Source organism: Erythrolamprus reginae, chromosome 1, assembly GCF_031021105.1.
Source record: "Erythrolamprus reginae isolate rEryReg1 chromosome 1, rEryReg1.hap1, whole genome shotgun sequence".
In the NCBI taxonomy this organism is placed as follows: Eukaryota; Metazoa; Chordata; class Lepidosauria; order Squamata; family Dipsadidae; genus Erythrolamprus; species Erythrolamprus reginae.
This window is the reverse complement of record NC_091950.1, coordinates 123,593,117-123,606,126: the sequence shown is the minus strand read 5'-3', so window position 1 is coordinate 123,606,126 and position 13,010 is coordinate 123,593,117. Positions and strand designations below refer to the sequence as shown.

Sequence of the window (13,010 nt, the reverse complement as noted above, 5' to 3'; positions counted from 1 at the left end):
TCTGAGAAAAAGTAAAACTATACGGACATGTTTTAGGCTACAATCTTTTTTGTTGTAAGTCCCATTAAATTAAGTCAACATTGTTTATGAGAGCTAGAATATGAACCTCCTCTGTGTCATACATTCTTCATGATTACAGTGTAAGTACTAAATTGTTTATGATGTATCAGCCATTCAATTACTGAACCTTCCACAACACTCAGTCTCAACAATAAGAACTTCCCTGCTGGTTTGGGCAAAGTCTGTCTTTGTCCAGCATTTTGCTTCTTGCAATAACTAATCAGATGCTGGAGTGTTCATATACCATCCCCCCATCCATTGTTGTCCTGCAGCTGATTGGCAGGCTGCTCCTGACATACAGCTAACATTGAACTTCATAAATGATAACTTCTGAAAGTCCTATCTTCCATGAATTTATCCAGCCCCTGTGACAAACTTTTTAGAAAAAGGAGATACAATTGGAAACTCAAAAACAAAAGAACAGACAAGAATAGGGGAGTTTTATTTATTATTTATTTATTTGATTGGACTTATGTGCCACCCCTCTCCAAGGACTGAGGGCGGCTTATAACATATAAAGGCACAAAATACAAAAACAAATGCAAATACAAGTCCAAAATTAATAATTTAAAAACCCAATGAATAATCTAAAACCCATTTAAAACCATACACTCACCCCCAGTCGACTTCAAATTAATGTCTGTAGCAAATGTTAAAACTCAATGGCACAAGTGAGTTTTTAAGGCCTCCTAGAAGGCCTGGAGAGTGGGGGCAGTGCGAATCTTTAGGGGGAGTTAGTTCCACAGAGTTGGAGCTGCCACAGAGAAGGCCCTTTCCCTAGGGCCTGCCAACCGGCATTGCTTGGCTGACGGGACCTGGAGAAGGCTGACTCTGTGGGCTCTGACCGGTCACTGGGATACATGAAGCTGGAGACGGTCCCGTAGATAACTTGGTCCTAAGCCATGTAATGTTTCATAGGTAGTAACGAACAGTTTGAATTGCATTCGGAGACCAACCAGCAGCCAATGCAGCTCACAGTGCAATGTAGATACATGGGCAAACCTTGGTAAACCCATGACAGCTCTTGCGGCTGCATTTTGGACTAGCTGAAGTCTCCAAACATTCTTCAAACATAGTCCCATGTAGAGAGGTCAAGAATCCCCCCCTTCAAGAATAATGGATGTACAAATGGGATTGTCCTTGGGAGGCAAAACCCACAGTCACTCCGTCTTATCGGGGTTGAGTTTGAGCCTGTTAACACCCATCCAAACCCTAACAGCCTCCAGACATCGGCACATCACTTCCATTTTCCATGGCTCTTTAGCAAAAGGAACGTGTTAACTTCAAATGCTGGACAGTGGAGCATGAGTGTAGAGGGAGCAGTGATAGTTATTTGCCAGGAAGATGCTATGCTTGCAATTTTAGAAGAAGAATATGCTAATTATCTACATGGAATGGAAGAAATGACCTCAGGAAGCTTGAACAGGGGAATGTTCAGCCATGACAAATGTAAGCCTTCCCGCATTTGGGTCGGAAAAATAAAATGTGTACATATAAGGTTGGGGAAACTGGCTTAATAGCAGACATGCAAAAAGGATCTGGAAATAGTATCATTTGTACAAGAGTAAGCAGCTGCTAAGAAAGGCAGTGCAATCTTGGACAGCATTTGTAGAATCATTGCATCCAGATCATGGAGGATAGTAGTGTGACTGTATTTTGTATTGTTTGGACCGCATTTCAAATATTGTGTCCACTTCTAAGTTGGAATGAGTTGAGAGAAATGCTACTAGAATGACAAAGGGTCAAAAATCCAAGAGGGGGTGAGAGGTTAAAGAAGCTGGAGATGTTTAACTTGCAAAGGTAAAAGGCTAAGGAGAGATAAGGACACAAACAATTTAGAAATATTTAAAAGGCCGTTATAAAGAAGAATAAGAACTTTTTGGATTCTAGCGGCAGACAAAGGACCAACTAATTGAGAGAAAGTACTGTAAATTGAAGCTGAATATCAAAAAGGATTTCATGACATTAAGTTATTAAACAGGAGAAGAGTCTGCTAGAGTGGTGGTGCCCTCCCTTTTAGACTCCATTTGAGTACATTGAGTAAATTTGAGTAAATTCCTGCAATAGACAGAACTAGAGTAAGAGCAAAAGAAGGAACACACTTTCATCCTTTTCTGCTGCTTTGTTAAAAGCCAGGCATCTTAATTCTAAGGCTCAGTAGTAATTAATTTGAAGAGGCCTAAGTTTCACCTAGCCTGTTGCCAGTTTGCATTTTAGCTAGAAGAGCTACAAACCAAGAAACAGGAATATCCATTTTAAAAAACAAAGTTTCTTAGAAAACACAAACAAAGATATGAACATAGATGGATATCTGGCTGAAAGAAAAGAAGTAAGTTGCAAAAGAGGAAAAATGATCAGAGGGTAACAGCGTCTAGCAAGGTTTCGGAAAAAAAGATAAATTTTGAAGGAAGTCAGGTGCTTGCCTTGGGCACAAATGAAGTAAAATTCTGACACTATGCTATTTACTTACTATACTTATTTAATATCCCTAAAGGTCTATGTGTGTTAGAGTTTCTATTTCCTGACAAATTTCATTACAATATGGAGGGGATGTGAGGTCTGTTCTTTCCTTCTTCAACAAGTAAATCCACCCTCATAATGTAACTTATAAAGTACTCCTTTGCTATTTAATTTCAAGGAGGGGAAAATTGTTCTTGTTTAGAGGTTTGATTAACCAACTTCCCTTTTTCTTGCCCTTTAGAGTTAGATGGAATTGGTCTATAGGTGTATTGGTCTGTGAGAATGCCTTTGGGAGACAAGAGGAAAAGCCCCAGACTAGACAATTGTCAGATAAGAGGCAGCGAAGACCACAGAAGGAATGGAGTAGAAGGATTAGAAGGGACCCTTCCTAGTTTATGGGACTGTAAAGGTGGGGGGGGGGGGGGGAGAAGAGGAACAGATGCATATTCAAACTTGCAAGATTCTGTTAATGTAACATTACAATGAAGTGAGAGTAAGGCTGGCAATCGTATATGTTATGATTGAATGGTATTGAGTGTATTTACATTGTCTCTAGAGACTCTGAAACTGGCAATGTGTCATCTAACTAATTTTCATGGAAAATTCATGTTATGACAACTCCCTGAGCAATAAACAGTACATCAAGTTATTTTCAGAGGCAATAGAGGCATTTCTGTTGGGATATTTATTTCTTGTGTCTATCCCAACAGGGACTGAACTTGGAAATTTCTGCCTGCACACTCTCTCATTAAATACCATTTTCTTCTTTTAGTCTGCTTTGATATGCAGGCTGAAACCTTATTGCGAATTGGTACATTGCAATCCACCAGATGAGTCCAGCCTAAAGCTGAAAATGATTTTTTAAAAATTTAAATGTTGTGTTATCCTTTGCAGTTGGATAGTTAGATTCATGAAGGCTGACTCCACAATACTGTATTTGCCCAACTGGGAGGTAAGTCCACCCCCTACTGGCAAATAATTACCTATGAATTGATAGGTAATTGATGAGTGGTGGGTCATCTTACATTCCATGAGAAGAAAATATAGATGTAGATTGAGTGCTACAAATGCTTTGGGAAGATAAATTGGAAAATTATCCCTTGTTGCTTGCCTGGTGAATTTCATTCTGTTTATGCTGTCTAGACATAATGTCGTTGATAAATTGAAACTCCTTGAAAAATAAAAAAGAATAAATGAGAATAAATAATGCTTTAAATACACTGTTTAAAGTGTACTTTATTCTTAGATAATTCCACGTTTGGATTCTTCAAATTATTTACAGTGGGATTCTGCATTCTGATCTGAACTGGAAAATGCTTTCCTTTCATTAAAAGAAGACTATTTAAATAGAATGTAAATCTTTAACAAAATGTTCTAGGTTAATTATTTAAATCAGCAATAATGGATCCAAGAGAGAAAAATTCGCTACTGTTTTTTTCCACTCATTTTTACTAATTCTCATTTTTTTTAGTATTTTCAAGAAAAAGTCCTCATGATTTCTTTTTTTCAATGGTTCCACCAGATTTTGCTTAGAATTTGACTTAAAAAAAATTATATATATGTTTTAGGTATTTTTATTAGCTGGAAGGAAACGGAAAAAGAGCAAAACCTCAAATTACCTCATCTCCATTGACCCAACAGACCTGTCACGAGGAGGAGAGAGTTTCATTGGAAAATTAAGGTAAATATCTACTTTTAAAATGTTGTGTAAAATGGTTTGAGATTTAAAGCAATTCAAGCCTCGTTATTTTTGTAAACTTTCATAGTCTTTGCATGTAGGTAAAGGGGAATAAGCTCTATACTCACTAGCACTGATGATATTGCGTACTTAGGTAACAAATCATCTGCAAGCAAATAACCAAATAACCATCAAACATTCTGCAGACTTGAATTTTCCTAGTTCTAGTTCATACCTTTTTTTAACTGGCTCAGGAATTCTGGGAGTCGAAGTCCATAAGTCATAAAAGGGCCATAGTTCCCCACTCCAGGTTTAGGGGAAACACAATTCCAGCTTTCATAATAATAAAGTACCATATTTAGTACAGGACAGTGATTATACTTTTACTTCAATCATAGGTCAAATCTCATGGGGACTAAGTTTACAGTTTACGATAATGGAGTTAACCCAGTGAAAACAACATCGAGTTTGGATGCAAGTAATCTACGCCAGGAATTAGCTGCTATTTGCTATGTAAGTATCTTCCTATGCAAAAAAGCAAATGTATATTAGTAGAATAAATCATAATTAAATTCCAGAATACATACATAACATACATTACCTACTACTATGTAAATAATAGTTACTGCATACAAATGCTCTTTGTATCAGGCATTTACAGCTTCATATATATATTAATATCATACTAGCATAGTCTTTACATTAGAATTGGACATTATAAGATTCCCCTACTATTATAAAATGGCATTCTGGTATTATTCTCATTTTTAATTTCCAACTTTCATTTTTCCCCCTGTTATGTTTGGATACAAATTGCCTTTATTTATTATCTGTATGCTACTCTGCATACTTCTCCAGTGAAAGAACAAAATATAATTTCTTTTGTAAAGAGGCCTTTGCAAAATAAGAGGATGTTCAAGGGCCCAATATTAAAGGAATTATTTTTATTTAGGATGATGGGTATCTTGGAAAAAGTGCAGTCCCAACTTGGAATTACTGGGGGAAAGCAACATCTAGATTGATCCAATTGGTTTAGAAACATAGAAGATTGACGGCAGAAAAAGACCTCTTGGTCCATCTAGTCTGCCCTTATACTATTTCCTGTATTTTATCTTAGGATGGATATATGTTTATCCCAAGCATGTTTAAATTCAATTACTGTGGATTTACAACCATGTCTGCTGGAAGTTTGTTCTAAGGATCTACTACTCGTTCAGTAAAATAATATTTTCTCTGTGCCAAATAACAGTTATTCAAATAATATTTAATATGATATGTAGCTCCTCTGCTGCTCTCATTTCCAGGAATATAGACCATGAGTATCACCATGAATAAAAAACAGATTAAGCCTCTGCTTGTTTTCGATATTAGCCTGGCAGCATGATGATGCTGTTTAACATGACGTTGTATGAAGCATAGTTCAATTTTAGTCAAATCAATGAATAAAAGGCTAAGAATTACTGTACTGTGAAATTAACCATTCTGTCACTAGTTGTATGTGTATGGATTTGGCATTGTTCCACAAGGGATTCTTAGTATTATTTGTGGAGTTACCTTTGAAGTCACCCTCTGTAAAACATCTACAGTTTACAGTGCACTGAACTGGATGTGTTAATACTGGTTTTAAATGCAGCGTAATTAAAAATGGTAAATACAGTATACCCATTGATTCAAGAAGGTGACTGGATGAGTCATCTGGCTAAAACAAACATTCCCAGAATTTTCTATCCTGGAGTGACTTTTTCCATTGAAACTTTGGGTTTCCTTGGAGCAAAAAGATTAACTGATGTTTTAGATGCAAGTGATCATTAAGATATAAAAATATTAAAATACATTCTAGGGAAAATCCCTCTCAATAAAATTATTACAAAATATTCTTTAAACATATTTCTTGAAAAGGAGAAGGAATTAGGGAACAATTAATATTTTGAATTTAACACTTAATTTATTTCTTCATTTGCTAGGCTGGAGTCTTCATAAATCTCTTTTTAATTTAGGGGACAGGAGAAGTGACTAAGCTTGTTCTTGATAACAGAGGAATATCTAGATGTTTTGCAAATTTGTATTAGTTTCCCCAGTCCTGCAAAGTTAGAAATGTTTTAAATAACGTTTTCTTAAAATAAAATTTAGCATTTATGTTGACTTTAGAAGCCAGCAGGAAGCATTCCTGATTAATAATCTTCTAATTAATCTTATTTATTCTTTAAAATGCCTGAAGTGTGTTCTAATATAATGGCAAAAGTGCCAAATTAACACTAGAATGATTCAAGGTTACAGTATGGAAACTCAAAATTCAAGACCATCTTCCACCACAAAACACACAAGGTGAATTTTAGCCACTCACTCTCTCTAAGGTAGGCGTGTCAAACTCAAGGCCTGGGGCCAGATCTGGCCCACAGAACTGCCCTGGAAACAGCAAAAGACTGTCCTGCAGTGCCTCTGCCAGTGAAAAGGGAGCTCTGGAGGGCTACGGGTGGCCCTCCCAAACTCCATTTTCTCTGGCAGATGGTTGCAGAAGGCCATCACAGCCAAAAATTCCTCCACTAGAAACAGAATACCCTATGAAAATAGACTAACAATCCTGGGTCTAGAAAGCTTAGAACTACAACGCCTAAAACACGATTTAAGTACAGTGATCCCCCGGTTATTGCGTCCCCAACCATTGCGAACAGGGTAATTCGCGATTTTTCAACCCGGAAGTCAAAACACCATCTGCGCATGCGTGCCCTTTTTTCTATGGGCACGCATGCGTAGATGGTGCCCGGCAGATCAGCTGCTGGGCGGCTTCCCTGAGTCTTCCCCCTCTTGCTGGCGGGAGGGCGAGCAGCGGGCATCAGCAAGGAGTTTCCCCACCGCCCACGCAAACTCCTCGCTGCCGCCCGCCCTTCGCCCGCCCACACCGTTCATTCTCGCGGCCAGAGCGAGCGCGGACAAGCCGTTCGCTGGCGCTAGCTCTCGCCTGCCTGCCCGCTAGCAAGGAGCCGCCTGCCTGCCCGCTAGCGAGGAGCCGAAGATTGGGGGCGGCGCGGCTGTTTTAAAACGTCGCCACCGGCATGGGGGGCTTGCCAGCACCCCCCGGACCCCCAACCCGGGTTTGGGGGGCTGCTAGGAAGCCCCCCATGCCGGTGGGGACGTTTTAAAACACCCGCGCGACTTTCCAATGAGTCCCGAAGACAACGCGTTTGTCTTCGGGACTCATTGGAAAGTCGCGCGGGTGTTTTAAAACATCCCCGCCGACATGGGGGGCTCGCTAGCACACCCCTGAACCCCCAACCCGGGTTAGGGGGGTGCTAGCGAGCCCCCCATGTCGGCGGGGACGTTTTAAAACACCCGCGCCGCCCCCAATCTTCGGCTCCTCGCTAGCGCTGCGGAAGTAAAAACACCATCTGCACATGCGCAGATGGTGTTTTTACTTCCGCAGCGCTACTTCGCGAAAACCCGCTTGTTGCGGGGGGTCCTGGAACGGAACCCTCGCAACGAGCGGGGGATCACTGTATTGCCCACAAGATCATATGTTGCAACGTCCTACCTGTCAGTGACTACTTCAGCTTCAACCGCAACAACACAAGAGCATGCAACAGATTCAAACTTAATATTAACCGCTACAAACTTGACTGTAAAAATATGACTTTAATAATCGAGTTGTCGAAGAGTGGAACTCATTACCAGACTCAATAGTGCCAACCCCAACCCCCAACATTTCTCCCTTAGACTATCCACAATTGACCTCTCCAGGTTCCTAAGGGGCGTACATAAGTGCACCAGTGTGCCTTTTGTCCCTTGTCCAATTGTCTTTCCTTTATCTCATATATCATATATATTTTCTTCCTTTCATATATCTACTCTATTTTATATTTTTCTTTATATATATTACCTCATGTCTATTCTCTTCTATGTATTGTGTATTGGACAAAATAAATAAATAAATAAATAAAATAAATAAATCATGAGGGCCATGGCCCTCAAGAGTTCTGTTTTCGCTGTCAGAGGATTGCAGGACGCCATTGCATCCAAAAACAGAGTTTGCAAGAACTACAGGCAGCCCTCCAGAGCTCCCTTTTTACTGGCAGAGAGTTGCAGGAAGCTGTCACAACCAAAAACAAAGCTCCATAGCCTATTTTTGATGGCAAAGCTCTCAGGTCACTTCAGGCGCCCCCAACACAAGTGACATCAAGCTACATGTCACTTGAAAATGAAGGAAGCAAATGAAATAAATAGCATCCTTCATTTCCATTCTGGCAAAGGATTAAAAAAAACTATGATTCTTTGCTAAAAGATAAACATTTAAGGCAGTTTAAGATATTTCCTTTTCCTCAAAATATTCAGGATAATCTAACCTTAGTGAAGAATAATAGAAACAAAGAACTACCAAAATAAAACAAGCCGTATGCTTTTTAGGTCATATATTTTAGGGTTGCTTGGTATCAGGAAGGTTTCTAAAAATATTGCTGGGTACATTGGAGAAAAACATGATCATAAATTATTTTTTAAACCACGCTCAATTGGAGTGACCCAGGTTGAAGAGAAACACAAAAGCACAAGATCCAGGGCCTGTGGATATATTTTTTTTAATATCTCTCTAGAAAAGTTGAGAAGGTGTTTTATTTGTAAAAACATATAAAAGTGATATATGTAAGTTTCTATATTCTGCTTTATTACTATATACTACTGGCATTACAATGATGATTACTATCAAGATAAATACCATATTCTATACCAGTGATGGCAAACTCTTTTTGATTCACGTACCAAAAAGGGGGGGGGGAGTGTGGGCACATATGCATGCCCACACCCATAGTTCCATGCCCGCCCACCCCGCACATGCGTGTGTGACACTCCCGCTGCTCCTGGCACACAATGGCATGCCTTTCCTAGGAGCGTCCTCTCCCTTTGGAGGCTCGCCGGCAGCCAGAAATGGCCCATTTCCCAACGTCCAAATGGGCCATTTCTGGCTTCCAGTTTTTGCTCTCCCCAGGCTACTAGTAAGGTTCTGCAGCTTGGGGAGAGCAAAATACAAGCCTTCCCCACCCCCTCCAGAGGCTAAGTGGGGTTAAAAGGCCTAAAAATCAGCTGGCCGGCATGCACATGCCTGCCAGACCTGAGCTTCCATGCCCACTGATATGGCTCTGTGTGCCACTTGTGGCACCCATGCCATAGTTCACCGTCACTTTTCTATACTAGCACTATTGTATATACTGTACTCTGGACCTATTATCTATATATTATGCTCTATAATATTACTAGCATGCATCAATTATTCTTTTTTAAGCCTGTTCTCTCTTAAGTCCCTTCTTTCTGAGATTTCTTTCTTTTTTGACTGGCCAGCATGTAAAGCTGTTGCATCTATTTTATACTGTGCTTTGTGTTGCTGGGCTTTTGTACTTTCCACGCACACACACAATTGCTTTTGGACCATCCACTTCTTCTGAAGGAAAAACAGTCCTTTCATTTGTCTGCTGTACTTGATTTGCCTGGTGGCTTCAGAACAGATGTCTCTTCTCACACCTGTGTCAAGGTTGCAGCTTTTTCGGCAACTCTGCCATGCTGATGCTAGTGAGAAGGCTCAAATGAGAGGGAAAAGAGGAAACACAGCTTTTTTCTTCTTTTTTTTCAAGCAGCTTGCTTTTGTTCACACAAAGACAGAAAGAAATCCAATATTCTTTTTAAAAGATGGTACTATATTAGAACTGGTAGTAAGAAAAACTGCATTATTTATTTAATAAAACTTTTCCTATTCATGTAGAAAGTTTCCAACATTCATCCCATCCTTACAAGTTATTCAAGGTTTGCAATAATCATTAAGGTTTGAATTGTTTATTAAATCCTAGATGCAGAGAATTTTCATAATGTTGTTTAAGTAAAAGCAAAATAAGCCATGATTTTGCTTTCATTTTCTTCTTGCTGGTCATTAATATAGCTGCCACGGCACCTAATGGTCACTGTCAAAACTGCAGTGGTAGAGGAATTTTAAATAGATCATTAGAAATGCAATCACATTTGGTAGGAGAAACCATCTGTTGTTTAGCTCTTGGCCATTTAAATGCGGATCAGTTTCATAAAACTGTTATTTGGCGTTCAGCTCATAATTAACCAACTGACTACAATGCCTTTAATTTTTTTGTTGAAAAGAGTGTAATAACAAAAATAAGCAGATGGAGTTTGCAGTCCTGACACATTCAAATCTCCTTCAGATAAGCAATGAGCAGAATCTAAGCACTACCTGCTAATTGACAGAGGAGGGAATTATGGAACAAGATGTACTCTGCCTACATTCCTTTAGTACACTCGGTAGTACAATGAAGAGAGAAATATGACTCCTTCCCCTGCATCTCTCCACTCTTATTTTGTCACATATTTTTCAATGTGGATGCTATTCTAAGATATGCAAAATGCAGCTGCGAGAGCAGTCATGGGCTTACCTAGGTATGCCCATGTTTCACCATCACTCCGCTGCCGATCAATTTCCGGTCACAATTCAAAGTGTTGGTTATGACCTTTAAAGCCCTTCATGGCATCGGACCAGAATATCTCCGAGACCGCCTCCTGCCACACGAATCCCAGCGACCGATTAGGTCCCACAGAGTTGGCCTTCTCCGGGTCCCCGTCAACTAAACAATGTCGGTTGGCGGGCCCCAGGGGAAGAGCCTTCTCTGTGGCGGCACTGGCCCTCTGGAACCAACTCCCCCCGGAGATTAGAACTGCCCCTACTCTTCCTGCCTTCCGTAAACTCCTTAAAACCCACCTTTGCCGTCAGGCATGGGGGAACTGAAACATCTCCCCCTGGGCACGTTTAATTTATGCATGGTATGTCTGTGTGTGTGTCTGTTAGCATATGGGGTTTTTAAATATTTAAATATTTTAAATTTGTCTGATTGCTTATGATTTGTTTCTACATGTTGTGAGCCGCCCCGAGTCTTCGGAGAGGGGCGGCATACAAATCTAAGTAATAAATAAATAAAATAATAAATAAATATAAAATTAGATGGCTGAGCCCATCTCTCCTCTACAGCATCTGTATGTAGGCATCAACTATTTCTCAACTGTGGCTGATAGATCGATGCAATATAGGTGCCCCCCAATATTTTGAATTTTAATTTCCAGAACACTCATGTGATCTCCTTACTTAGAGAGCATCAGGCTGAGGGCGATGTTTTAAAGTAGTAGATTACTGTAGCATGTATCAAGTACACTAGAAAGATCAAAGCACTATGATATATAAATGTTTTAAATGATAAATTAGGTTGTTGGTACTGCTGCTGTTAAAAATAAATCATTAATCACACAACTAAAGTGCACCCAGTACCAAATTCTGTGTCTATTTCCTTCCTTCCTCCCTCCCTCCCTCTTAAGGTCTATTGTATTTTCAGATTTATCTTATTGTCTTAAAACAGGAAACAAATGTTTTGGGGTTTAAGGGTCCTCGTAAAATGAGTGTCATCATACCTGGAATGAATATGGATCACGAGAGAGTTTCCATCAGACCACGGAATGTAAGTCAATCACCATTATCCCAATCACTATAAGCTAGTTCAACCAAGTTTAAGGCTGCAAATACATGTCAGTCCTGGGGGACGTTGATTTTTTTAAAAAATTTCCTTTTTCATAGATGAAGAAGCAGGTATGCTCAGAATTCATTTACAAATATTTTCATAGCCACTGAGGGCACATTCAGAGGATAAGGGGGGAAAGGGGATTAAATGCAGAGGATGGGCGGATGCTATAGCACTATCCCAGATTCTGGCATAATTTATAATCTTTGCAATGGGAGAGAACAGAGTTTTTTTTATTGTTGTTGAAAAAAATGTTTCTTAAACATGCAAAATTCACCCCATCTGTTCTGCTTGGATTTGTTATTAGTTAGATTTATGTTCTGTCATTCCTCCAGAAAGTGAAAGAAGCCTAAATTGTGTTTCCTCTGCTAATTTAATTTAATTTAATTTATTAGTTTTGTATGCCGCCCCTCTCTGTGTACTCGGAGCGTCCACAAATGATTTCTCTATAGTCAGCCCATGAGATAGATTGGGGTTTCCCCAAAAGTGTTTTTTTCAGGAGGCAACTGGTCATTTTTGTTTTTTTCTTTGAAAATGTTTCTCCAAGAAACTTCTTCAGTTCTGACAGGATAGTGGGAGATGGTCTTTATAGTCTTTGCAGACTGCTGGTCATTTGCATCCTTTCAGAGGATCATTGAAGCACTTGGAGGACTACCTGAGTAGTGCTCCTAGTTCCTGTGGTCAAAGAAAAAAACAAGAAAGTCCAGTTGCCTCCTGAAAAAGCACCTTTGGATCAACCATGACCTGGATGACTGATGATCTGTACAGATTTTTAACTAGACAATTTGGGATGAACCCCCTTTTAATGGTACGGGAGTAGGAATGGATTTCCAGAGGGGGGAATTTGCACAGTACAGAAACCCTGGGGACACAGATAAACCTCCAAGTGCTTCAAGGACCCTCTAAAAGGATGCGGATTACCAGTTGTCTGCAACGAATATAAATCTTCCATTCCTGACTATCCTATCAGAGCTGAAGAAGCTTCTTGGATGAGAAGTGACATGTCTTCAAAAGAAAAAACGAGAAAGTCGAGTTGCCTCCTGAAAAAGCACCTTTGGGAAAATCATGACCTGGATGACTGAGAATCTCTACAGATTGGGTTTTTAATTCCCAGTTTTTTTGTTAAAAAGAGACCGGCAGGTCTTTGAGGTTTTAATTTAGTTTTCTTTTGTTCCTGAAATGGCTATTTCTGAAGTCTGGAATTTATTAACCTTATCATAATGACCCTCCTTCAGCTCAGTAGAAAAAATAGAGAAAGCCAT

At 39.6% G+C, this 13,010-nt stretch overlaps 1 protein-coding gene across 6 annotated transcripts in view; it reads left to right on the top strand.

Annotated features, from left to right (window-relative positions):
- The window catches only part of TUB (TUB bipartite transcription factor), a 122,347-nt gene that overhangs the window by 102,864 nt on the left and 6,473 nt on the right, over positions 1-13,010 (top strand). For all 6 annotated transcript variants that reach the window (XM_070763792.1, XM_070763806.1, XM_070763784.1 and 3 more), the window contains 3 exons: positions 4,089-4,201; positions 4,597-4,711; positions 11,590-11,688. In XM_070763792.1, coding sequence (XP_070619893.1) covers positions 4,089-4,201; positions 4,597-4,711; positions 11,590-11,688 — 327 coding nt within the window. The remainder of the gene's footprint in view (positions 1-4,088; positions 4,202-4,596; positions 4,712-11,589; positions 11,689-13,010) is intronic.